Here is a 25,672-nt window from a genome sequence, read left to right on the forward strand (position 1 = left end):
ATCGCACTACTGAACTCCAGCCTGAGTGACACAGCGAGACTCCATCTCACAACAACAGAAAAACAAACACAAAAAAAAAACTTTACCGCAAAAAAAGACGCTGTCACAGAGACGCAAAGTGAGTACACGCCGTTGGGAAAATGGCACTGACGGCAGGGCTGCCCCAAACCTTCCATCTGTAAGTGACACAGAATCTACAAAGCACACTAAGGCCAAGTGTGAGGGTCTGATGCGCCTGCACTCATCTGTCTCCTGTGTATGCTTCAGATTTCCCTAACTAGAAGTTAAACAACAGAAAAACAGGCAAAGGGGGAGAGTTCTCTCGGGAGAGCGTGGCTGGGGAGGAGGAGCAGGGCGAGGGTTTGAGAGATGCCTGGGGGTAGGGTGAGAAACTGCCATCAAAGCCCTTTCGAATCTACTGTTCTGGGTGCACTCTCAACAGTGGGGTGGGTGTGAACCCTACTTTTGCACGGGACGCGGGGCCCTGGGAGGGGCGGTCTGCCCGGCCACACCTGTGGAGACGATGCTTCCTTTCTCTGTGCGGATGACCCAGCTTTTCCTGTGGTGCAGAGCCCACCTGCAGCCCCCTGTCCACCCTTAGCTCTGCCACTCACAAGAGACCACAACCCTTGTGGGCTCAACCCCAGAGAAGGTCATGAAGGCCCAGGCTGGTGATCCTCCCTCTCCCTGGCAGAGCAGCTGAAAGGCGGGCTCTCGCCTCGGGGGAGCAGCTGAAGGGCAGGCCAGTACCTCGGGGCTTTCTGCTTCCGTCGGTGCCAGCAAGTTGCTGAGCAAGTGGGTGCTGGAGAAAGAGGCCTCCACTGGCTGCCAGTGTGGCGACCCAGAGGGGTCCCAGGGAAGCTGGCTAAGGAGTAAAACCCAGGATGGTGAGAGGTGTGGGAGCCTTTCCAAATGCAGCAGTGGGCATCGCGCGATGCTCCACAACCTTTATCTACAGTGATGGAAATCGGGTGAGTAATAACACCATCCTGCCACCAAGGTCTCCTGGGCACTGGCATCTGCCGGGCTGTGCGTGTGAAGCCTGAGCACAAAAGGGAACACCGGCCTGGGGCCAGGAGGACGCCCACTGTGACCACGGCGGGGGTGGGCCTGGCAGGACCTCAGGGTCCCTGGGGCCAGTCTCAGGAGTGGATTTAATTTTTCCCCCATACACAATGGGGATCTCCTGAAGGGTGGAAACAGAAAGTGAGGGGATGGGATTTGCATTTCACAAGGGTCACCCCAGCAGAAGTGTAGAGGATGGGTGGACACACCAGAGGCTTCCCTGAGAGCCCCCGCCCAGAGAGGCCTGGTTAGGCTCACACCCATGAGCACGGCGCCTCCCTGCCCTCTGGCCCAACATTGATGAGGCTGGGGCCAGGGCCATATCCTCCCTCTGGGGGCTGTGTCTGCCTCGGGCACCACAGTTCCCTCCTGGGAGCACCTGAGCTCCCTGAGCAGCTGCTCCTATCACCCGCCCTTCACGGTCCTTCTCACCCACTCTTCTTGGCATTGCATCCCCATGGTGCTTTTGGGGTGCTGACTCCTGGGATTTTTCTGTTGTTTAACTTCTAGTTAGGGAAATCTCAACAAGGCCCCCCACAGGCCTCAGCAAGAGGGTGTCCCAGGATAGCGTATGCTGCAGAGAGCCTGAAGGAAGCGGTGAGTCCTGAGATCCTCCCTGGCATGGGGAAGGGGTGGGCCAACCTCCCAGTCACTCAGCAATGCCTGTGCACGGCCTGCTGTGGGTCGGGTGCAGTGCCCTGGAGAATCACCCCCACGGCAGAGGCACCTGCATCCCAGAACCTCTCCACTCTGCACTCCTTGGCGAGGGCTTCTTAGTGCGTTTGTGCATGAAGGGAACGTCTGAAATAACACGAGCTGCAGCCCAGAGGGTGGGACGGAGCCCAGGGAGCCACCTGCAGACCTCAGATAAAGCTGGCTCATCACTCTCGTCTGTGAAACAGAGCAACGGCTCCCACCCAGGGGATGGTGACCATCTGTGCCCAGCGCACAGTAGGCTCTCGGCAGATGTTCATCCATCATCCAGGGTCACGTAGATGGCCCTGCAAGCAGCCCGGCCCACCGGCATCAGCTGGAGAGACTGGCCACAAAAATGACAGGGGCGGCCTGTGGTTTGCACAATGTCATTATCGCGTGATATGTTAATAATTACCCAGGAAGCCCTCAGAACGTCGAGGATGAGATATTGTAGCCTGTGAAGTAGGGGGTTGTGACGTTCATTACCCTGTAAACAAGTGCCATTCACTCTTCCCTACAAACACATGTTTTCAAACTAGCATCACTGAATCCTTTTAATTTCACTTAATAGGCACTAGGACTGGCTTCATTTGTCACTAGGGGGAGCTGAAACAGCTAGAAGCTGTGCTATTTTTTTTTTTTCTCTCATTCCAACCAACAGTAATTAAAAATTTGGCACACTTAGAAGAAAGGTAGGACCCATATTGTATGACAATTTTTTCTTTCTTAGAAAAAAAAAAGCAAACAAATATTTTCAAGACACTTGTCTGTCTTCCATAGCCACATGTACACCGTAAGCAAAAAAACACCACCTAAAGCCACCAAGTGATTTTATTGTATTTATTTTGTGAGAGAGAGTCTCACTCAATTGCCCTGGCTGGAGTGCAGTGGCACAATCTCGGCTCACTGCAACCTCTGCCTCCCGGGTTCAAGCGATTTCCAGCTAATGTTTGTATTTTTAGTAGAGATGGGGTTTTGCCAGGCTGGTCTCAAACTCCTGACCTTAAGTGATCCGCCCGCCTTGGCCTCTCAAAGTGCTAGGATTACAGGCACGGGCCACCATGCCCGCCCCGCCCAGTGATTTTAAATGCTGAGCGTGGGTGTTGGTCTGTCTTCTTTTTTTGCTGAAATTTGTGGGGCTAAAGGCCATAGTGCTGGACACTGGGCTCTGACCTGAGCTCAGCAGCCACTCTCCATTGGGTGTAGAAAAAAGCAAGTCCTGGCTCCCTTTTTGGGGAAAACCTATGTTGCTCCTTTTGCTGGACTAATATTTAACATGCCTGAGTAACCATGTGAGCCTCAGTCTCAAGCTGCGATCGGCGGTGGGCAGAGCAGGGACAAGCCATTACAATATCCAGGCTCACAGCAACCGCTGCAATAAAACTGTCAGGAATGGCTTGACAAGCAACAGCAGGACCTGCACCAGGAGCACTGCCAGGCCAGCAGCATAGTGCTGGAGGGACGGCCAGCTCCCGGGAGCAAGCACGGACAGACGAAGAGGAGGAGGACGGCAGGCATTTCCAAATCCCTTTCCTATTTAACACCTTTCCATCAAAATCCCAGGAGCATTTGCTTTTTTTTGAGAACCTGCCAAAATGATTGTAAAATTCATAGAATGGCTGAGAAATGTTAGAAAACAAAGAGGAATAAGACAAGCTCTCCTGAACATGAAAAAAATGTGTAATAAACTGATACAAATGAAAGCTTTAGAGGTACCAGGGCAAAGATGTCTGTGGAACGAAGGAACGTCCTCAGACAGACTTGACTGTGTGTAAGAATTTAAAACATGACTAAGATGCATCACAAAGAAATTAAAAATCAATAGATGGTTTCCGGGGAAAAAACGTCTCTGGAAACAAGTGATCTATTTAGAAGCTCACTTCACGCCAGGCTCAGAATTAATTCCAGGAGGACGAAAGAGTTTAATGGAAAATATTAAACCATGAACATTATTTTTAAAAATCTGGGTGAATATTTACTTGGTCTCAAAATAGGAAAGAAAGATGCCTCAGATCTGGAGGTTTGAGCACACACATTTAAACACAATAAAATTAAAGACAAACAACAGAAAGGGAAAAGTATTTGCCATAAACATGATCAAACATGATATCCCTAATACATAAGAAGCTCCAAAAAACCAACATGAAACACTGGGACCCATTAAAATAAAATAAAATGGAGACCAGGCTTGAGAATCCCCTGAGCAAAGTCCGTTAAGCCATGGAGACAACCTTGACCTTGCTGGTTCTGCAAACCTAAACAAAACTGAACCTGGGCTATTTCTTGTAAATGCCCATATTAAAGAAAAATAAAACTTAAGCCCAACCAATCAGAAGCTGCCAGCAACTTACTGAGGGCACCTCAGGACGTTGGCTGTAGCAACTAGTTTGGAGATAGAGATGCAACTAAAGGCAGATATACAACTCGTGATATGGTTGGGCTGTGTCCCTACCCAAATCTCACCTTGAATTATAGCTCCCATCATTCCCACATGTTGTGGAAGAGCCCCAGTGAGAGCGAACTGAATCATGGGCGTGGTTTCCCCCATGCTGTTCTCATGGTAGTGAATAAGTCTCATGAGAGTTGATTTTATAAGGGGTTGGCTCTCATTCTCTCTTGCCTGCCACCATATAAGATGCGCCTTTCGCCTTCCACCATGATAGTGAGGCCTCCCTAGCCACGTGGAACTGTGAGTCCATTCAACCTCTTTTACTTTACAAATTACCCAGTCTTGGGTATGTCTTTATCAGCAGCATGAAAACCAATACAACTAGGGATTTTCTAACAGTTGAGACCAAAGAAGGCAACAACATAGTCTTAAATCAAGTATTTTCTTTGTCCAGCTCCCATGTTCACACCATGAAAACCTTCCCCTTGTGTTCCCTCTGCAGAACCCCAAAGCACCTTTGGATTGGTGCTGCCTGATTCATAAATTGCTGTCTGCTCAAAGAAACTCTTCGAACATTTTGGGTCCATTTACCTTGTAACAGACCCCCCATGGGAAAAATGACCATGAGCTCCACAGGCATTTAATTACAGACCAGTCATTTAAAAGCCCATCTAGGAAAATAATAATGAGATACCATTTTGCCTAACAAACTAGGAAAGATTTAAAAGCAGGAGGGAAGAGGAATGGACCCTGAGACCTGTATCTGGTCACCGCTGCAGGGTGTCAATTAGTTAAAGTATTTCAAAGGTGAAAAATGTTCATGTCATTGGACCAGAAATTCTGCTTCTAGCGTTTTATCCCAAGGCAGGCATTGGAGACGCTGGAAAAGATTTGTAACAGTGTTCAGAGTAGCTTCATTTCTAATAGCAAGGTGCTGGACTCATAGCCTTGTGCAAATGTATTGGATGATGGAAAATAATGGTAATAATGGGTTATCTATGGAGGTTTACCCCCACCTGGGACCCAGCCCTGCCCACTCCATCTGGTGCCCCCTGCCTCATCCCTGGCCTTGGCCCCCGTGCCTCATGCAGCAGCGAGCCCACCTGTCCTGTCTCACACCCCCTCACACAGACATAATGCACCCAACATGCACACAACCCGGGCCACAAACACAGTCAAGATGGGTCCCAAGTCCCACTCTGAATCACAGTGAGGCTCTTGAGCCCCTCCTACGTAGACATGCTGGAGCCCCCACTACTTGCAGCCCCCAGAAGGAGGCTACAGACGCCAGGGGTGGCCATCCCAGGTCTGGCTACTACTAGACCCCAAAGCACAGGGCAAGATCTGGAGAAAGCCTGTGGAGGAGGAGGCTGGGAGGGGCACCTTCCTCCCCAGAGAAGGGCCATGCCTGTGCCCGCACTGTCTACAGGGGCCCAGGAGATTCCGAGGCACCTCCTAGACTCACTGGGCAGACAGCAGGCATGCTCACAGCATTTGAGGGCTTGGTGAGGTGGGCTGGGGGCTTCTGTTCTTTCCCTGAGAAGCTGGAGCAGTTGGGGGCTTTACTCATTGATTTATCCTTTCTCCTGACTCACCCCAACCCAGCTTCCCAGCTGTAGGCCCCGGAAGCCCCCAGGACCGCCGAGTGACCCGAACCGTCGGTGGCAGGGCTCAGCAGGTGGGGAAGGTGAGCTGGCTCCAGGGATGAGCTAAGGGTCGACGGAACCACGAGGCCACAGGCTCCAAGGAGACGGCCTGTGTGGGGACATGGCACCTCTTTTTATTTGGAGGCTCTGTCCTTGGGCAGCTGCCATGAACTCTGGCGAAAGAGCGACCCTGGGGATGACAAAGCCGCACGAGGGGTCCCAGCGGCCGGTGTGGGTGTCGGAGGGCCCTGCTCTAGGAGAGGGGGCCTCGCTCTTGCAGTTCCTGGGAGCTAGGCTGGGGGCCATGCTTGTCCGCGCCAGGATCCCCCACGGCAGAGTGGGTAGAACCTGCCTGCCCCTACTGTCCCCACAACACAACTGGGGCTGGATCAGTTTTCGGTCAGCGTGGATTCAGAAACGAACAGAAAACCATGGGCTTTGTTTGGCGTGTGAGGCCAGCTTTGCTGTTTTGTTTTGTTTGAAAGTTTTCATTGTTTTAGAGCTCCTGGGAAAGCACAGTGGTTGCAGGGCAAACAGGAGAGCTGGGCCGGGCACCTCTGGACAGGAAGCCTTGCTTTAGGCCCTCCCTGAGCTCCCTGGGCTTTGGGGCTGCTCCATCCCCGCTTCGAACTCAGAAGTCACTCAGTCACTTGTGCTTCTGGGCTGGTGGCCTGGGCTATGCCTGTTGCTCCTCTCCTTCCTCCCTTCCTGTCTAAATGTGTTTCTCTCCCTTCCTCCCTTCCTCTAACATCTTCAGAATGTTTTCTGTGTTCTGGCCTTATGCTAAGGTTCTGGGGATAAGAGGGATCCCTGCCCTCGTGGAACTCAGAGAGAAAAAGACCCGTCCTCAGGTGGATATGCAAAGAGCTGCGTATGCAGCATGTTCTGGAGCAGAGGAAGAAACAGCTAGTTCCGCCCGGGAGACAGAAGACAGCTGCCCCTCCAAGGGCTAGTGTGGATGCAGGGCTGCGTGGGAGGGAGGACTGTGTGTCCTGCCAGGGACGGGAGTGGGGAGCGGTCACCCCAGGCGGACACAGCTTGGTATGGGTGAGGGGGCACATGCTCAAGGAAGGGGGAGCCTGGGGGCTCTGGAAATACAGGCAGGGGCTGAGATGCCTGCTTGGGGTCTGGGCAGGAGTGCAGGCTTATCCTGTGACCAGGGTCCGTCCATGAATAGTGAGTGTCTGGAAGGCTGGAGCATGGTTCCTTTATACCCCACAGTGCCCGGAATGCTGCGGAACGTGGAGCTGGGCCTGGAACTCTGGCTGGGTCATCTGAACAGCTCTCCTGCTGAGGAAGCCACAGACACTGCCCATACCTCCACCAGGAAAAGTTCTGGCCGCCTAGTCAAACTCTGCCCATCAGCACTGCAGGACAGCTGTCATGGTGAATGCCCGGGTCCCCTTCTTCTGACGGTGGCACTGGATCTCCTCTAGGGACCCTCTTGCCTCACAGTTGGCCCATGTGGTCCAGGCAGAGATGACGCCTCCCTGGCTTTGGAAACCTCAGGACGTTGGCTGTAGCAAATAGTTGGGGGACAGATATGCAACTAAGGGCAGGCTGAAGACAGCCAGTGGACTTCCACTGCAGAAAAGGGAATTCTCTGTGCCTAGGGCTGTATGGCAACCTTGATGAAGAGCCTGACCAAGGAAGGAGCCAACTAGGAGGAAAGTGGATCCAAGAGGCCACATGGAGCAGCTTGCTGGGGCGCTGGATCCAGCCATGCCTGAAGCTGTCCCAGGCTCCGCAACTCTTCCAGTGCAGGAGTTAATAATGATTCTTCCAGCTTAAGCTTGCTGGTGTTGGGTCCTACCTCCTGCATACTGCACTCCTTACCTATGTATTATTTTTACCAATTTGTAATGCCTGGGCTTGTACATCAATCTCAGCTAAAAATCTAAAAATGACCCTTTCTCTCTGAGGTTAAACAGATTTAAGTATCACATATTTGAACTTGAGGGGACCCAGAGATCATCTATTCTGAACATTTCATCATTTTACAGATGAGGCCAGAGAAACCGAGTCACTCACCCAGGGTCCCCGTCATTCACCAAATACTGACTGGGGCTGACCCCAGGCCAGGCACATTCTGGACACTCATCTTGTGAGCAGGACTGGTGTGATAATGGCAGCAATGAAGCCAGAACCTGAGTCTCCTCACTCACAGGTCTCCCCACAGCAGCACGAGGTCTCAAGGCCGGACTCAGAGGGGTTAAGCGACTTGCCCGTGGTCACGCAGGCAGTAAATGGTAGAGCCGACGCTTGGACGTGCACGTTTACCTATAGGCCCATAGCAAAGTCTTAGTTTTCATAAAAGCCTTTGAGCATTTCGGGCCCACGAGTTTGTGATGCTCTGAAGCTTCCAGCCGAGGCGACGGAAGCTGGCCCAATTTAATTTCCTTTTCTGAAGGCCTACTTGCTCTAAGTCAATACGTTCGCAGTGTCTCTCCTCAGCAGATTAGGGTTATTACAAGGCAGGTACTTGGGCTGTGAGAAGCAGAGGCTAGAAAGGGAATGACGAACCGGCTTTCTCCTTCCAGGAAACTCTCTGCAGTGTAAACACAGAGCCTGGAGGAGTGTGCTGAGGCCGAACAACAGCTGAGGTGCTCACCTGCAGGGGTGGCACTGCCAGGCCTGGCGCGGGAGACGCGTGAGTTGTTCTGGGTGTGCAAGAGCCAAGCCCCATCTGATGGGTGGGGCGGAGCAGAGACCTGGATGCAGGGGCCGTGTCTAGGAATTTAATTTTTAGTTTAACTTACAGCAAGGCTGATAATGATCCTTCCCTAAAGCCAATCCCCCTCCTCATTTAGGGGTGGAAACTGGCTGTGTAAAACTAATAGAAGGCTGAGAGATTAGGAGTATGGGAGAAGCCTGAACTCAGCTAAAATGTAAGCCTCCTTTTTTTTTTTTTTTTTTTTTGAGATGGAGTCACTCTGTCACCCAGGCTGGAGTGCAGTGGTGCGATTTTGGCTCACTGCAACCTCTGCCTCCTGGGTCCCAGTTCAAGCGATTCTCCTGCCTCAGCCTCCTGAGTAGCTGGGATTATAGGCAGGTGCCACCATGCCCAGCTAATTTTTTGTATTTTTAGTAGAGATGGGGTTTCACCATGTTATCCAGGCTGGTCTTGAACTCCTGACCTGGTGATTCACCCGCCTCAGCCTCCCAAAGTGCTGGGATGACAGGCGTGAGCCACCGCACCCAGCCCATAAGCTATAATCCCTCACTGCTCAGGAGTCATGTGACCAGAGGTCACAAGATTAGTGACTTCCCCAGTTGCTTCTAAAGATAACATCACTATTATGGAAACTAAGATTGATCTTTGGAGATGCTTTTCAGACTTTTGCATTCTGAAAACGGACTGACCCTACCTGGATTCATGACTCACAGCTCAGGCGGTCCTGTGGCCCCACTCAGAGGTGGACTCAGCAGGTGAGGACCATTTTTCACGCCCTGTGACGGCATCCCCAGCCAATCAGCAGCACCTGCTCCCCAGCCCGAACGCCCACCAAACTGTCCTGGAAAAGTCTAACCTCTGCGCCCTCAGGGAGACTGACTCCAGTGAGAATTCTGGTTCCCCCACGTGGCTGGGCTCTAATTAAACTCTGTCTTTACTGTAATACCATGGGCTTAGTGAACTGGTTTTGTCTGTGCGGCAGGCAGGAGGAGCCTGCTGGGCGGTTACATTCCCTTGTGTGAACCCCGGCTCCTGGCGCTGCTCCCCGCCTGCCAGGGCCCTAAAGTGGATGCACAGCTTCTGCCAGCCTGTGCACCCTCACCAGCTCTGCCTCTCCCTCCCTACTGCCAGGAGCCTCAGGAAGGAGCCCCATGGAAAGACCAGCCCAGGACATGAGTGCCTGTGTGGCAGATGGTGACAGTGTTATCTGCTGTTATGGGGACAGAGCCACCCGTTCCTTCTCCCTCCCCTTCCTCAGGATGAGGAGCTTCTGATTAGCCTTCCCTGCAGCCCTGCGATGAGACACTGATTCCACCTGCCTTCATCTCAGTGCATCTGGGAGGCCTTGTTTCCAGGACACGTCCCTGGGTGCAGGGTTTCCCCGGCTGCTCTCCTGCCCTGTGGAAGTTTGGGATTTGCCCGAATGACAAAGATATTCTGAGCACCTGTGGCAATAACCCTGGGGTGAGGAGCTGTTGGGGATGAAGCAGCTGTGGTCTAAGGGGGAGGAGCAGCATTAGAGAGAAGACAGTCCCGCTGCTGGGGGGAAGGCAGAGCTGTGCACGAAGCACCCAGGATACAGCACAGAGGAGAAATCTCAGCCCCACCTAGAGGGAGGGGACAGAGAGGGCTTCCTGGGGGCAGCAGCAGCTGCTCCTCCAGGGATAAAAGCCTAAACGGCACTTTGGGAGGCTGAGATGAGCAGATTGTGAGGTCAGGAGATCGAGACCATCCTGGCTAACACGGTGAAACCCCGCCTCTACTAAAAACACAAAAAATTAGCCGGACGTGGTGGTGGATGCCTGTAATCCCAGCTACTCAGGAGGCTGAGGCAGGAGAATTACTTGAGAGCAATTCTCTCAAGTGGAGGTGGAGGTTGCAGTGAGCTGAGATCATGCCACTGCACTCCAGCCTGGGTGACAGAGCAAGACACCATCTCAAAAAAAGAAAAAAAAAATGCAAAAAGAGTGCTTCAGGCCTCAACCAAGTTAAACTGCAGGGGCTGCACAGGGCACTCCGGGCGGGTATGACGCTGTGGGAACCGGCTCTGCTGACTCTCAGCACCTGCCTTCGAGCTCTGTGGGCAGTGCAGCGTGGCCACGTGGAGCTTGTGTGTGTGCGTGGAAAAGGCCTTGGTGGCGTGGGCACAGCAAGTAGGCTTTCCTTTCCCTTCTGTGGGACTGCAAAGGGTGCAGGTGGCAGAGCCCAGGCCTCTGGGCAGAGGTGAGTCATGTGGAGGGCATGCGTATGTTGAAGAGGAGGGGGCGCAGAAGGGCAGGCCTCTGGAAGGGAGGGCTGGAGCAGGGACATACATGTGGGGAGGGGAGGGAAGGGAGATGGGGGCCCAGTGGGGAAGGGAGAAGCCACATCGCACCGTGATGCTAACCTCAGAGGCCGGGCCCACCTGCAGCCTCTGCAGCTGCCTCCCCACACCTGGGCTGTCTCAGCTCCGCACTGCTAAAAAGCCCTTTGCTCCCCGACTCACAGCAGCACACTCACAAGTCTAAAAGGGGGAAGGCCCCTGAGTGACCATCCCTGGAGGAGCAGACACACCAAATATGGTAAATGCATGCAATGGAATATTACTGAGCCATGAAAAGGAAGGAAATTCCGACATCTGCTACAACTCGGGTGAACCTCAAAAACCTCACGCCGAGGGCAAGGATCCAGACACAGAAAGACAAGCATCGCACGGCTCCATTTGTACGAAGTACTGAGAACAGGTGAATTTGCAGTGACAGAGAGTAAGTGAGAGGCTGCCCAGGATGGGAACAGAGGGAATAGGGGGCCTGCTTAATAGGTATGGGATTTCTGTTTGGGAAGAGAAAGTCCCAGCAGTAGATGTTGGTGATGGCTGCTCAACATTCTGAATGCCGCTGAATTGCACACAGAGGATGGTTTACATGTTACACGCATCTTACCACAATGACAGACCCATATGGTCTGGATGTGTCCCTGCCCAAATCTCATGTCGAGCTATAATCCCCAGTGTGGAGGTGGGGCCTGGCGGGAGGGGATGGGGACATGGAGGTGGGTTTCTCATGAATGGCTTAGTTCTCATGAGATCTGGTCATTAAACATGTGGCACCTCCCCCTCGCTCTCGCTTGCTCCTCTTTGTGCCGTGTGAGATGCCTGCTCCCCCTTCGCCTTCTACCATGATTGGAGGCTTCCTGAGGCCGCCCCGGAAGCAGAGACCACCATGCTTCCTGTGCAACCTGCAGAATTGTGAGCCAAGTAAACATCTTTTCTTATAAATTACCCTGTCCCTTTACAGCAGTGTGAGAAGGAACTAAGACACAAACAGCACAGACCCTAGAACTGGAGCTGGGAGCTGGGCACAGAGCTGGAGCCGGGCGCTGGGCACAGACCTGGAGCCGGGCGCTGGGCATCCAGTCTCATTGCCGCTTGGCTGGCCCTGGCGTGACCCCCCCAGTTTCCCACGCCACCCCTGGCTTCCTGAACCCCTTCCTGGCACCCCTCGCTTGCTGAAGCTCTTTTCTCTGGACGTCTGCCTCGGTCCCTGACACTCAGGGCCTGCCCAGGTGCCCTGAGCCCCCTGGATCCAGGTGCACAGGTGAACCCTAAGGCAGAGCTCCGACACCCACACATGCTGCTTGCAGTTCAGACACTGCGGTTCCCGATCCTCCTGTCCCGTGCTCCCCCCATGCCACAGGCTGACCCACCCCCAGCCATGGGGGCCAACTGGGGCCCAGTCACCTGAACACAACTGGAGAGCACAGAATCTGCCGTAGTCACTGTCTGCAGTGACACCCACCCGTTACTGATGGCACCCTGACACCCCTTCCTGACAGCACCCTTGGCCCCACCATGGGGGGGCTCTTCTACAGCCAGGTCCATCCCTGAGGGAATGCCGAGCTGTACCTCGGTGGCTCTGAGTGACCCCTTTGAACACATTTTCGTGCAAAGAGAGGCAGAAATACCCTATGCTCTTGGTGCCTCTCTCCATGCATCCTCATTTGTATGCAAATACTGCTTGGCCATTCCGGAAAAAATCTGCTGGGCTTGACCCTTGGTGCTATTGATTGGTTGATAATCATAACCCTTCCCAATTGCAAAAGGTCATCTGATGTGTTTCCCTCCTCTGGCCCCCGCAGTCCGCAGCTCCTGCTGGGCTGAGCCTCTGTCCTCAGGAACACTCTAATTATTTCGGACCTGAAGCAACACCCTTCTAAATCTGCACCAGCGGAACGGAGCAGGAACACCAGGCTCTGAGTGAAATCAGGGAACTCTTTCAAGTCACCATCCAGCGAGGAGGGTGAGCTTCTGTGGTCTTCTCGGCCGAAGGGAGGGCGTTGCTGTCATTACCTGAGGCACACTGGGCCCAGAGAGGGATAGGGACAGGATCTGATCTAAAAACAGACGTTGCTTCCCACTATGAGCCCCACAGAAGGCAGAGTCCCTTGAATCGGACCCGAGTCACATCTTATCTAAAAGGGGTGGAGACAATGGCCCATGTGGCTTTCCCAGACCTGCTGGTAGGACACCAGGATCCAGGGGGCTCAGGGCACCTGGGCAGAGAATGGGCTGTTACCAGGTTACCAGGCTGGTTCCGGTCATCAGGCCACTGCCGAAGCCCACTGAAGGACCGATGCAGATACAAACATTTACCCCTCCCGATAACGAGGTTCCATTTCCCACACACCTAGATCCCCACTGAGTTAACGCCACGCTCGTAGAGCAAAGCCACAGTAAATATGACGGCCCCAGGTATCCAACAAACCCTTGAGGTCGCAAAAGCAAGACTTGACCATTCACTGAAGCTGTCAGGAAATTCCACCTCTCAGCTGAGCCCATCTTTTCCTGCCAGTGGCATGGCGACCTCGGCCCTGGCAGCAACGTGTTCAAGGAGGAAGAACACTGCTGGACACCTGAGGGGCTTGGGCACAGCATGCTTGGCTGTCCCCACCACTGTGGCCCTCTCTGGCAGTGGGATTGGAGGTGCACAGAGCTTACCAGCCTCGCCGACAAAGACCTCCACGGGTGCGCTGGCTGGGCTCTCACCAATGATGTTATAGGCAGTCATTATTACTTCATAGCGCCGATACTTCTTTAAATCTGCAGGGTTGAAGGAAACACGGATCAGCTTCCACCAGGACACCTTCTGTTCTTCCAAAGTTCCCCCTATGAACCACAATGAAGCAAGCAGCACCCTCCAAGGAGAGGAGCGAGGATTGTTAGAAATCTGTGAAATGCCTGCATCTTCTGTGACCAGGGCACCCTTCTTCTCTCCTCCATATTAATTAAGCACCCACCACCTTTAAGAAAAAGATGCATCCATCCTGTCCTGTGTTCAGGTAAAAGGCAGCATGGGCATGGAGCTCCCTCCTCTAAAGTAAAGGATTTAGAACAGGGGTCCCCAACTCCTAGGCCACTAACCATGACCTGTGAAGAACCAGGTTGCAAAGCAGGAGGTGAGTGGCGGGTGAGCGAGCAAAGCTTCATGGGTATTGAGAGCTGCTCCCCATCTCTTGCATTGCACCTGAGCTCTGCCTTCTGTCAGGTCAGCTTAGATTCTCATAGAAGTGCAAACCCTAGTGGGAGCTGTGCGTGCGAGGGATCTAGGTTGCGCGCTCCTTATGCCTTGCACGACCTCGCTCCCTCGCACATGCGGTTCCCAATAGGGTTTGCACTCTTACGAGAATCTAATGCCTGATGATCTGTCACTGTCTCCACTCCCCACAAGATGGGACTGTCTAGTTGCAGGAAAACAAGCTCAGGGCTCCCACTGATTCCACACGATGGTGAGTTGTAGGATTATTTCATTCTATATTACAATGTACTAATAATAGAAATAAAGTGCACAACAAGTGGGATGCGCTTGCATCCTCCCAAAACCATCCCCCACCACCTGGTCTATGGAAAAATTGTCTGCCACAAAACCCACCCCTGGTGTCAAAGTGGTTGGAGACCCCTGATGTAGAATAGAGAACATAACCTGGGCCTGCCTTTTGGTTCAGAATCTCTCCTTGAAATTATGCACAGATGGAGTAAGACTGTGGCATTGAAAATGGAATGTGGAAAGACACTGGTAACCAAAGGCCTCTGAGACCTTAGTGGCCGTGTCCTGGGAAAGAATGGGCGTGGGCTGCCGCACACAGAGAGCTCCCCGGGGCAGGGGGCCAAGCGCCAGCTCTGCAGTAAGTGACAGGATGAGAGTCGTTGACCTTTAAGCCAAAACATTCTGGAATGTTCTCCCACTGGTTAACACTGCTCTGTGGGTGGCTTGGCTTTTCCGAGGCCCCGTGTGTGTGCCTGGCACCTCTGTGCTGGTGCGGATGGTGGTGCGCTTGGGCCATGCTGGACCTGTGCTGCCCTGCATATCACCCCCACCCCTGCAGGATGCTGGAACACAGCAGGCTCGGGGAGGGCCAGCCCCTCCCTCCTGCCTGGTCCACTTCCCAAACTGGCCAAGTTCCCTGTTGAAGTCGATCACATTATGGCTCCATGTCTAGCCCCTGAGTTGGATTTTGAAACTCCTCCCTAGCTAGGAATCAAAGGAGAAACAACACGGTTTGTTTAAAGGGCGAAGGGAGGCTGAGCGGATAAACAAAATGTGGTCTTTCATTCGGCAGGATATTATTCAGTCTTGACTAAGATTCTGACGCCTGCCCTGACATGCATGGACCTTGAAGACGTTAAGTTCATGAAATAAGCCAGCCACGAAAAGACAAATACTACATGATTCCCCTTCTACGAGGTCCCCAGAGTTGTCGAATCCATCCAGACAGAAAGTTGAATGTGGGTGCTGGTGGGGATGGGGTATAAGGAGTTAGTATGTAACAGGGACAGTTTCAGTTTGGGAAGATGAGAAAGTTCTGGAGAAAGATGGTGACGGCTGCATAATGGCCTGAATGTGCTTAATGCCACTGAACTGTACACTTAAAAATGGTTAAGAAAGTCCATTTTCTGTTATATGTATTTTACCACAATAAAAAAAGAAAGAGGCTGGGTGCAGTGGCTCACGCCTATAGCCCTAGCATCTTGGGAGGTTGAGACAAGAGGATCGCTTGAGTCCAGGCATTCAAGACCAGCCTGTACAACATGGCAAGACCCTGTCTCTTAAACGACAACAACAACAACAACAAACAATTAGCCAGGCATGGTGGCACAAGCCTGTAGTCCCAGCTACTTGGGGGGCTGAGGCAGGAGGATCACTTGAGCCAGGAGTTCAAGGCTGCAGTGAGCCGTGATCGCGCCACTGCACTCCAGCCTGGGCAACAGAGTGAGACTCTGTCTCTTTAAAAAAATAAAATAAAATAAAATAAAAAGAGAGAGAGAGAAAAGAAAAGAAAAAAGAAAGAGTTTTGAAATTATGAACAGATGGAGTAAGACTGGCATTGGAAATAGAATGTAAAAAAAAAATAGAATGAAAAAAATAGAATAAAAAAATAGAATGAAAAAAATAGAATAAAAAAAAAAAAAAGGAATACAGAAGCTGGAGAGATCTTGTTCTATCTGGTTTTCCTCTCTGTCCCAAACTTGAAGACCAGGTATTAGTAAATTTCCCCAGCCTCTGTTTCTAGAAGCTTCCTTTCCTATCTCCCTGGTGGTTTGGTATGTGGAGACACAGCGTTTGAGAGGCGATTCCAGAAACTGGAACCATTAATACAGGCTGGTTTTCCCTTGCACTGAGAGGCCGGCTGGCTCTGGGCACAGTGTGTGCGCCTCGCGGCGTGGGCTTCCCGCTGAGAGCGCACTTACGTGTTAGTTCACACATGGTCGATGTGGAGCTGCTGTTCACCGTCTTGAAGCTGCTTTGGGCTATTGGGGTAAGCAAAGCAGAAAGGCGGTTAGCACGCAGGGACACGGCCATTGCAGGAGATGTGCGGCAGGAATGAGGGAGACAGGCGCCTTACTGGGATGCCAGCCACTGCCCACGCTGCACCTTCCAGGGCAATAAAGACTCCGCTGCCACCCAAGCTTTCCACCTGCTCCCGGTGGGGGATGCCACACCTCCTCATAAACACAAGGCACCCCAGTCCCAGACAGGCAGGGTGCCCTCACCACTCTGATTCAGTGAAACACATTAGTTTTTGGCACAACTTAGTGCCAAGTGGCAGGACACCTTTTCTCCCAGTCACCCCAGGGCAGCTGCAGCTGACTCATGCTCACGCAGGGAGCCCCGGCTGGAGGAGCCGAGCAAACCACCACAGGGAGAGCTGAGCGACCAGGTGCATAAGTCCAGCGCATCCCGGGGCCTTCTACTATGCTGTGTTTTGATTTTGTGATAAAGCCCAGGGAGATGGTAATTGTCTGGTGGTCAGCAAGGGCCACCTTCGGGGTGTGCCAACAGTGCAGACCACAGTGCTGCAATTTCCCATTTCCGACACTCATCAACACCATGCCTGGCGCTGTGTTGGGGTCAAGCTGTGTGAGCTCAGGAGCTGCCGCCGTCTGCACACGTGGCCTTATGGAGGGAACCGGGTGCGTGGAAGGCCCCGCAGCTGGCTTTGGCGAGTGAAGCAGGCAGCCCCGATGCCATGGGGACGGCAGAAAGCGGGAGGGCGCTGTCCACACGGTGTGTTCTGGAGCTGCTCCCTCCTCTGTCCCCGGCACGAAGATGTCAAGGGGCAAAGAATATTTTTGTGACACCATTTGTTGGGTGCCAGGAAATGAACCCCCTCTAACTTCCGTCCAACAGAGGAGGGGTGGGAGTGGGCAGCCATCCCTCCCCAGGGTTCTAGAAGCTGCCTTGAAGGCAGCTGGGCCCTCGTCTGAGCAATGATCATGGCGCAGTGCAGGCCGAGCCAAGATCAGCCCGAGGGTGAGCACCATGGGCTCCATGCTGAGGCTGTGCCTGGTACAGACAGGTGGGGCCTATCCTTGGACTTGGGTTTTGCAACAGGTTCCCACTGGCCCCCTGCCTCCATCTCAGGCCCCAAAGCCCTTCCCCACTGACGCGGGGAGCATGCAGTCCCTGGAGGCCTGGCAACCGCTCTCCCCTTAACACAGTCTGTGGCAGACAAGGCCCCTCTGCCTCCCGCAGCTGCACCGGCCTGCCGCACACCTGCACTCCGCGTGCCCCTGGTGGGTAAACCTGCCTGCTCCCTGTTCCCAAGAGCAGGGCTGCCTCTTCTCTCAGCCTCCTCCGCAGCATTTCCCACCATGATGTGCACTAAGCAGATGCCGAGGGTCCCCTGGGACCCTCGCTCCCCGCGCCAGGACAGAGGGGACAGTCTCACCTGTGAGCTCAGCACGTAAAGCTATAGGGCTTTTGAGCGTCTTGGCCTCGGTGCCTGACCCAGCTTCATACTCCAGCTCCCGGTAGTAGATCCTGTATCCCTGAAGAAGGCCGTTCAGGCTTTCATCCCTCGGAGGCTGCAAAGACATCACACCGACTCGGTCACACGACGGGAGTCAACCCAGCTGGCCTGCAGCGGGGCTCACCTCCACCCGTTTAACTAGCCACACAGAAGGAAGTCGCGGGTTCCAGTGACAGGTGTCAGATTCGTCAAGAGGAACCCAGGCAGCTCCCAGGGCACAGCACCGAGCTGTGGAGCCACTTTCAGAATGCCGGTTTTCACGTGCATGTGTGTGGGGACATGGGCACTTTGTCCCCCGTCCAGCTCAAATCCTCAAATGAGCCCCCAGGTTGGGGCAGGAGGCTGGGGACAGACGCGGATGGCGAGGAGGCTGCGTGCTGTGCGGTGAGCCCAGAGCAGGGTGGAATCTCGAGAGGCGGCCTGCTCTGAAGCACCTACCAGCTGACCCCACCCTCCCTCTCAGCCCCTGGCCACCCAGGCTGTGACTGCCTTACCGTGCCCCTCACTGATGCTTCCCCATGCCAGGCCACCCCCACTGTGCCTGACTCAGGCCTCAGGCTGGAATCCCCTTGGCTCCTCGTACGATGGCTGGCCTGGCCTATCGCCTTGCGGTGTGGTGATCTGTTTCAGCTGCCCCAGGCAACCAATACACCCTTGCCATCCAGCTCTCACCCTGCAGTTCTTACCAAGCCATGGCCAGGCACTCATTAGATGCACATTAGACTCCCATGGAATAGGGAGCATAGGCAGATAAGAAGTGGAGGTTCAGGTCTTGCTGGAATCTAAACACAGGAGTTGTTTTTGCACTCATCTGGGTGCTGACCCTCCGAGCATCTGGTCTCTCTTCTTGGGATACTCAGATGGGAGATAAGGAACAGGAACCTTCTAAGCTGTGACCAGGAGATGGCTGAAGATGAGGCCATGGAGCCTCGTCCAAGGATGGATGTGCACGGAACTTCTAGTGCCGTGCTCACTGTGAGGCCCTCACACCACAGCACCATCCTGCTCCCTGGGCAGAGCCACAGCCTTGCCACACAAGAGTCCCTTTGCTGTGGGTTGAACTGTGTCCCCCTAAAAGACACGCTCAAATCTAAGCCCTGTCGCCTGTGAACCTGACCTTATTTGGAAATAGGGTCTTTGCACATGCAATTGGTGATGACAGGGTCGTACTGGATTAGGGGGAGGGTCCTAATTTGATGAGTGGAGGGAAATTATGAGAAGAGGGAAGTTTGGACACAGGACACACAGGTGGAACAACCAGTGAAGATGGGGACAGAGTCTGGAGTAATGCGTCTGTAAGTGAAAAACACCAAGAGTTGTTGTTGGTCACTGGAAGCTGGAAGAGGCAGGAAGGATCCTCCCTGGAGCCTTCAGAGGGAGAAGGACCCTGACGACACCTTGAGTTTGGACTTCTGGCTCCCAGAGCTGTGAGAGAAAACGTTCTGCTCTTTCCAACCACCTAACGCGTAGTAACTTGTTTTGCGGGCCCTGGTAAATAACACATCCTTGCATCCAAACTCTCTCCGATCCTCACTCTCTGAACCTAGGCACCAAAAGGGGTTGGTTCAGAGAAATCGCTTTCTCTTTGGACTCTTGCTACTCACGAGGCAAAACCCACACGTGGAGGAAGCGGTGTTCTTTGCACCCCAGGCTCTCTGATAGAATGGCTTGGATAGCGAGGGGGGCTTGCACTGCGGTAGCAATGAGGAACGACACTCACTCACACATGCAACATGTGACAAGCACACACCAGAGGGGCACCATGTGTACCCAGTGGACTCAGGAGGTTTTCCAAAATGAGGTCTGCGACCATGTTAGCTCAAGCAGCCCCCAGGTCACTGCCATGCAGGGCTGCCAGCAGCCGTCCCTCTCCGTGGACTTTCTGACTCCCCTACAATACTCCCAATTCAGGAAAAGCACGAAGGGATATAATCCCCCCGTAAGGCACAGAAAAGCATAACGGGAACACCTGAGTGGACTTGCTGGGTCTTTGCAATCCACATCCGAGGGGCCCTGCAAACCCACACCCTTAGACACCACTCCAGCCTGGACACAGCTCCACTCCTGGCCTAGGGGTGTTCGACCCCAGTGTGCAAACCCAGGGGCTGAGAGAGCTGTTTTTCGGGGGGCTGCATCTGAGTCCCCATGGTGTGCTTGTCAGTGCCCCACAGCCCTCTTCAATTTTGCAGAAAGTGACAAGGGTCACGTATCCATCCTGTGGGCTGCAGCCCCAGGTCCGAGGACTCCCGCTGCCCACCATGGAGCAGAGACGGGGACACAGCGCTGCCTGGCATCTGGCTCCAAATTCTCAAATGGAAGGTGGAGTTGGGCTAGTATCTGGGAGGGACTTTTTTTCTGCTGGCTTTTCCTTTTTCTCTCTTTACCCTTCATTGGCTACCACCAGCGGCTGAGGGGATCTTGGTGCTGGCTCTGCTCCAGCCTCTCTGCTCTGGCCCCGGCTGGCCGCCTTCACAGGGCCGGGGTGTGCTCAGACACCAGGCCAGAACCGCTGAACCAGAACCCGGGACTTCAATGTCAAATGAGGCTCTCTTGTTTTTGCTTTTTTTTTTTTAAGCTATAAAAAAACAAGACACCCCGCTAAATCAGAATCTGAAAATGATGGTTCTGGAATTCAGATGTAACTGGGCATCCCAGGTTTTCTCTGGATACCCGCTCCCTCCCTGGCACTGCTTGCCTTCTGTCGGGACAACCTACAGATGGAAATGCCTTTCAAAGCGCCTCCAGTAATAGCGCTAGAGAAACAAAGCAGAGAGTGAGCCAGCACAGATGAGGGTCTCTCCAGGGTGCAGCGTACCCGAGGCAGCGGCAGACGATCAGCAAGGCACGGCAGGGTCCCTGAGGCACGTGGCCAGCCCATCCGTCCACACCCTGTGGCCACTGACCACTTTCTCCAGCAGGGAGCCCTTCACCGGCTCATGGGGTTCCCAGCACTGCTCAACTTGCCGGGAAAACAAAATAAAACCCAAACCTGAGTCTGGGAAGCTGAGAGCTGGCAGAAAAGGAAGGAGGAAGAATGGGAGGCACAGTCCAGAAGCTGGATGGGGGAGCAGGCAGGGGAGGCTACAGTGTCTGCTGATTGTATTAAATGCTCTTTTTCTTTTCTATGATTTTGACGATAGAGCAGCGTTTGGGATGCCAGCAATAGTCACTCACAGGTGTCCTGCACTGCTCCTTTGCTCCTTCTCCAGCTCCCCCATCCCAGGCCCCCAGTCCCACTCTGCACCCCTTCCCTTAGGGCTGGGCATGTCAGATGGTCTCCTAAAAACCGGGGTGCTGACGGGGTTCGTGTTCAGTGTCCTCCCTGTGGAGTCTACAGAATCGCGTTCAGAGCAGCTTTTAGGTTTTCAGTTGTTTTACTCCCACTCTTTAAAAATTAGTCCCTTGTGCTAGGAGTGGGCACCGGTCAGCATTGCATGCAATTGCAAACTGGCTCCAGACAGTGTCGTGGTGAAAGCACCACCAGAGATGTGGGGGCGTGGTGGAAATCCTGTGTGTGCATAACGCACACACACACACACTTGCACATCCACTCACATCACCACACAAGGGGGTTCCAGGTCATCTGCTCTTTCTTTTCTTTGAGACAGGGTCTCACCCTGTTGCCCAGGCTGGAGTGCAGAGGTGCGATCAGAGCTCACTGCAGCCTCGACCTCCTGGGCTCAAGCGATCATCCTGCCTCAGCCTCCTGAGTAGCTGGGACTACAGGCCTGCACCACCACACCTGGCTAATTTTTAAATTTTCTGTAGAGATGAGGTCTCACCATGTTGCCCAGGCTGGTCTTGAACTCCTGGGCTTAAGTGATCCTGCAGTTTGCTCTTTCAAACTCTACCCCTGGTTACTGAGACTGAAATTAAAACCCTTATTTTGTAAGGCATCCTTCTTCAGACGCAACTGTTAGCCACATTGAAATAGAAGGTTTACTTAACCTCCTTTTTAGAAGAAATATAATGGATGGAAAAGTTGGAAAAGTCAGTATGTGAGACTGAAGAGAGGCGATTCTCCACAGGCCATCTGGCTTTCAGAGAGAGGAGACAGAGTGGTTTCTGCACTGAGCCACAAGCAAGTGTTCTCCATGGCTGTTTGCTCTCCATGGTCATTCTGCTGACTACGTCCACAGGGAGGGAGGGCAGTGCCCGGAGCCACCAGGAAGGCCTGGTGCTCTGGCTCCTTGAAAAGCTGCATCTGTCTCCTCACACTGACTCACCAAGAGCTCAGGGCATCTTACAGGGGATTCACAGACAAACACTGAGCTCCGCCACTCGGAGAATGTATTCCAGCCTTGCCATCTCATTGCATCTATGAGATCTCCTGAGCTATCGTGCACCAGGTGCCAGGGAGTGAGTGAGGAAGGCGGCTCTGAAGCCTCAGAGAGGGCGAGCTCTGCGGGGAAGAACTGGAGGATAACTGCAGGGAATGGTGTTTGAGCTGCCCTTGGAGTAGGAGGCGGCTTTTGATGAGGGGAGAAGGGCTGGCCCTCTGTGAGGCGGGCACGGTGCCTGGTATAGCCCCACTAGACGGGGGTGAGGGGTGTGAAGGGCAGGGGCAGGTCTGGGTGGGTCTAGGAGCAGCAGCCAGGCTACGGGGACAGTTCCCAGCGCCTGAACCAGGACTACCCCAGGTTCCAGGTCAGTCCCCACTTGGGTGGGCTCCCCAGAAGGAGACTGGCCAGAAAGGAGCTTCCTCCAATCCACTGGAGCCACGGATGGGCTTGGTGAGTTCCTGGGTTACTGCTATTCCCGGTAACAATCAGTCTTGCAAAAATGCACATACAGGAGCCCTTTGCTGAAGGAGCCCCAGAGACTTCCAAGACCCTGGGGGCTTCTGACTTTCCTCTCCTGGGCCGCTGACAAGCACACAGAAACATGTCCCTGCTAAAGGCTTTCACCCAGCACGTGGCTGTGCACCCAGAGAGCCTGCTTTTTTTGCCCAAGGCTCCTGGTCCACCCGGATGGTCCCAGGTGGTCCTGCTGGGAGTCCTGTCCTTGCTGTTCACACTGGTGGTGGGGTGGGAGTGGCTGGAGTCTGGGCAGTGAAGATGAGAGACCTCAGCTTCCATTTCTGGACTCTGGACTGACTATCAGCAGGACAAAGAGGCAAGCAGACAGATCAAAAGCTTACAGGCGGGACTCTGTAAGTACCAGCCAAGCAACCTCACCCTGAGGTCGCCTTCAAAGCCTCCCTCTCGCCCCAGATTAGACCCGCGGCAGCTCCAGGCACTGGGACCTCAGAAGGAAGACTGCAGAGGCCTCCAGCCAGCTCTGCAGATACACAGACGAGACAGGATTACAGAGAGCGCAATTTACTTTTGGGGGAGGAGGGAAGCTCGGGTGGGGTGGGGAGCGCCGGATTCAATTCACCAAAACTATCAACTAAGCAGGAAGTTAGGAGGTTGAGACGATAAAAATGTTCTCCCTGGGGACCAAGTGTGGCTTCCCAGCCTCTGGGGCGGGAAGATGGAGGGGAAGGGGCCGAAGGTAACTGATCTTGGACTTGCAGATATTTCTAGCCAAGGTGAATGAGACGATTTAGAGTTATGAGAAAAGGCCAATCTCCCTTGCCCAACAGACAAAATGTCCATGAGCCCCTGGGCTGGGGCCACATATGGCCCACAGGCTAACTGACGCTGTCTGCACCAGAAATCCCTGAAGAGTCAAAATGCATCCCCTCCCGGCAGGCGTCTTCCAGGCTTGGGGAGGGGTTACAGGCGGCCATACCCCCAGAAGGTGGCTTCCTTGAAGGCAGCAGCTGGCGGAGGCCACTCTGTTAGCAGGTGCCATCTTCCCAGTGGGAGCCTCACTTATAAAGGGCCCGGTGGCTTCACGGAGATGCCCAGACCTGCCCGCATGGGGTTCTGAACTGGGTTCAACCACATTTCCCATTCCTGGACTTTGGGATTAACCTGTCTATAATCCGTGAAAGAGGCTCTCCAACTCCAGAGGTGCTTGGAGGCATCAGTAGGGTAGCTCCATGGAACCCACGAGGTCAAGGTCAGGCTCTAGATTCGGGTCCTGGCCTTGCAGCCACCTTGCAGTATAAGCTTGGGCTGGCTGCTCAAACTCCCAGGCTCAAACCCGTGCCCACAACAGGCAGAAGTCTGGCCAGACGGTCTCCAGAGTATTATACGACTTTAAACAAAAGGTTCGCTTTGCACCACAGACCCGTATCCCCAGCCAGCCCTTCGCATGTCTCTGACTCTGCATATGCCCAGGGGCAGGCCATGTTCGGGTCTTGTTCATGTTTAAATGCCCACAGCACCTCGGCCAGGCCTCAGCCATGATGGATGCTTAGCCAGAGCCCTGGGGTGGAGTGGGACTTGCTGGAGTTCAAGATGACCTCATCTGTGTGTCACTGCACCCTGGCTTGGCCATCTGTGTGGAGAGAAGCTTGAAGGGAACTGGGAGCCCCACCTCAAAACACCTTCCCTCGGCCTGCCATGCCTCAGAAATTCACCAGCAGCCTTCTGGAGGTTCTTCATTTTTCAAAAGCCTGTTTGTTTTGTTGTTGTTGTTTGTTTTTTCCGAGATGGAGTCTCACTCTGTCGCCAGGCTGGAGTGCAGTGGCATGATCTTGGCTCACTGCAACCTCCTGGGCTGCTCACTGCAGCCTCCCGGGTTCACGCAATTCTCCTGCCTAAGCCTCCCAAGTAGCTGGGACTACAGACACGCACCACTATGCCCAGCTAATTTTTGTATTTTAGTAGAGACAGGGCTTCACCATGTTGGCCAGGATGATGTCGATCTCTTGACCTTGTGATCTGCCTGCCTCAGCCTCCCAAATTGCTGGGATTACGGGCATGCCAAAGCAAAAGCACCTGTTTAAATCCAAATGACCTGGTAGGAGCGTGCCTGGGTTTCATCACCAGGTAGGGGAGGCAGGAGGAAGTCAATGCTCTGGGGAAGACCTGGGAGGGTGGGCATCTTGGAGGCTGCAGGGTTGAGTGGAGGGAAGGCCTGGGGGTGGGAGCAGGCAGGACCTGCATGGAAAGCCTCCCTCCTTCCAGCTGCCTGCACAGGGACCCCTGGGCCCCTTGCCATTGCTGGCCTCTGTGAAACTTCCCACCCAGCTCCCTCTGCTGAGGTGGGGAGCAGCAGGGCAGGACCTAACTCTCCCAGTTCTAGAGACAGGGAGCTGGGCTGAGGGAGGCTCAACCACGTGCCACTGTCTCCTGCAAGTTCAGGCAGAGCAGGTGCCCAAATCCCAATCTGATCCGGCCACCGTGGTTCCTCCGGGCATCCGAGCTTTCACTCTCCATCCTGTGCCTTCTGCTTTGTGGAAAGTAGGACAGGGATTCTCTCCGGAGTTCGTTCCTGATGGTTTTTTGAGCACAGGAGGCTCTACACGCAATCCCCATGAGACACAACACCAGCGATGTCACCCGTGAGCCTTTCCTTGGGCTGTACCAGGGGCCACGAGCTTCTCCAGCCTTTCACCACAGGAGCCCATCCGTCCCACAAAGCGCGTTCAGATGCCCCTCCAGCCAGAGTTAGTTTTGTTCCTTCTGCTGTCTTCCTAGCAATGCCTTATAGAGCCCACCACGCTTAATGAAAGCTCTTCACATTCTGCGGACTGCCTCGGCCCCCTCCAGAGCTCAGCACCCCATGCAAGAGCTGGTCCTCTGTGGGTGATGGCACAAGTGGAGAGAAAAAGAAACAACTCCAAGATGTATTGTGAAGCGGTGGGATGCCTCCCCGCCTTTGCTCAGGCAGATGTAACCCTCCTCTGGGAAGGTGCCTGTTACACTGAGAGCCTCCCGCATGGTGTGATCAATTGCTTAGTAATTTTTTCCTTGCTAGAAAACAGCCTCAAAACCCACTTACAGGCTGGGCACAGGGGCTCATACCTATAATCCCAGCACTTTGGGAAGCCAAGGAAGGAGGATCGCTTGAGTCCAGGAG

At 53.8% G+C, this 25,672-nt stretch overlaps 1 protein-coding gene across 7 annotated transcripts in view; it reads right to left on the reverse strand.

The window, feature by feature from the left end:
* SDK1 (sidekick cell adhesion molecule 1) overlaps window positions 1–25,672 on the reverse strand; it is a 653,438-nt gene that overhangs the window by 75,724 nt on the left and 552,042 nt on the right. For 6 of the 7 annotated variants that reach the window (XM_031665629.1, XM_031665627.1, XM_031665631.1 and 3 more), the window contains 3 exons: window positions 17,675–17,810; window positions 16,194–16,253; window positions 13,446–13,547 (listed from right to left, as the gene is read on the reverse strand). In XM_031665629.1, the coding sequence (XP_031521489.1) occupies window positions 13,446–13,547; window positions 16,194–16,253; window positions 17,675–17,810 (298 nt within the window). The remainder of the gene's footprint in view (window positions 1–13,445; window positions 13,548–16,193; window positions 16,254–17,674; window positions 17,811–25,672) is intronic. The other variant, XM_031665628.1, reaches the window with a different exon arrangement.

The sequence above is a fragment of the Papio anubis genome, chromosome 4 (assembly GCF_008728515.1).
Source record: "Papio anubis isolate 15944 chromosome 4, Panubis1.0, whole genome shotgun sequence".
Lineage (NCBI taxonomy): Eukaryota > Metazoa > Chordata > Mammalia > Primates > Cercopithecidae > Papio > Papio anubis.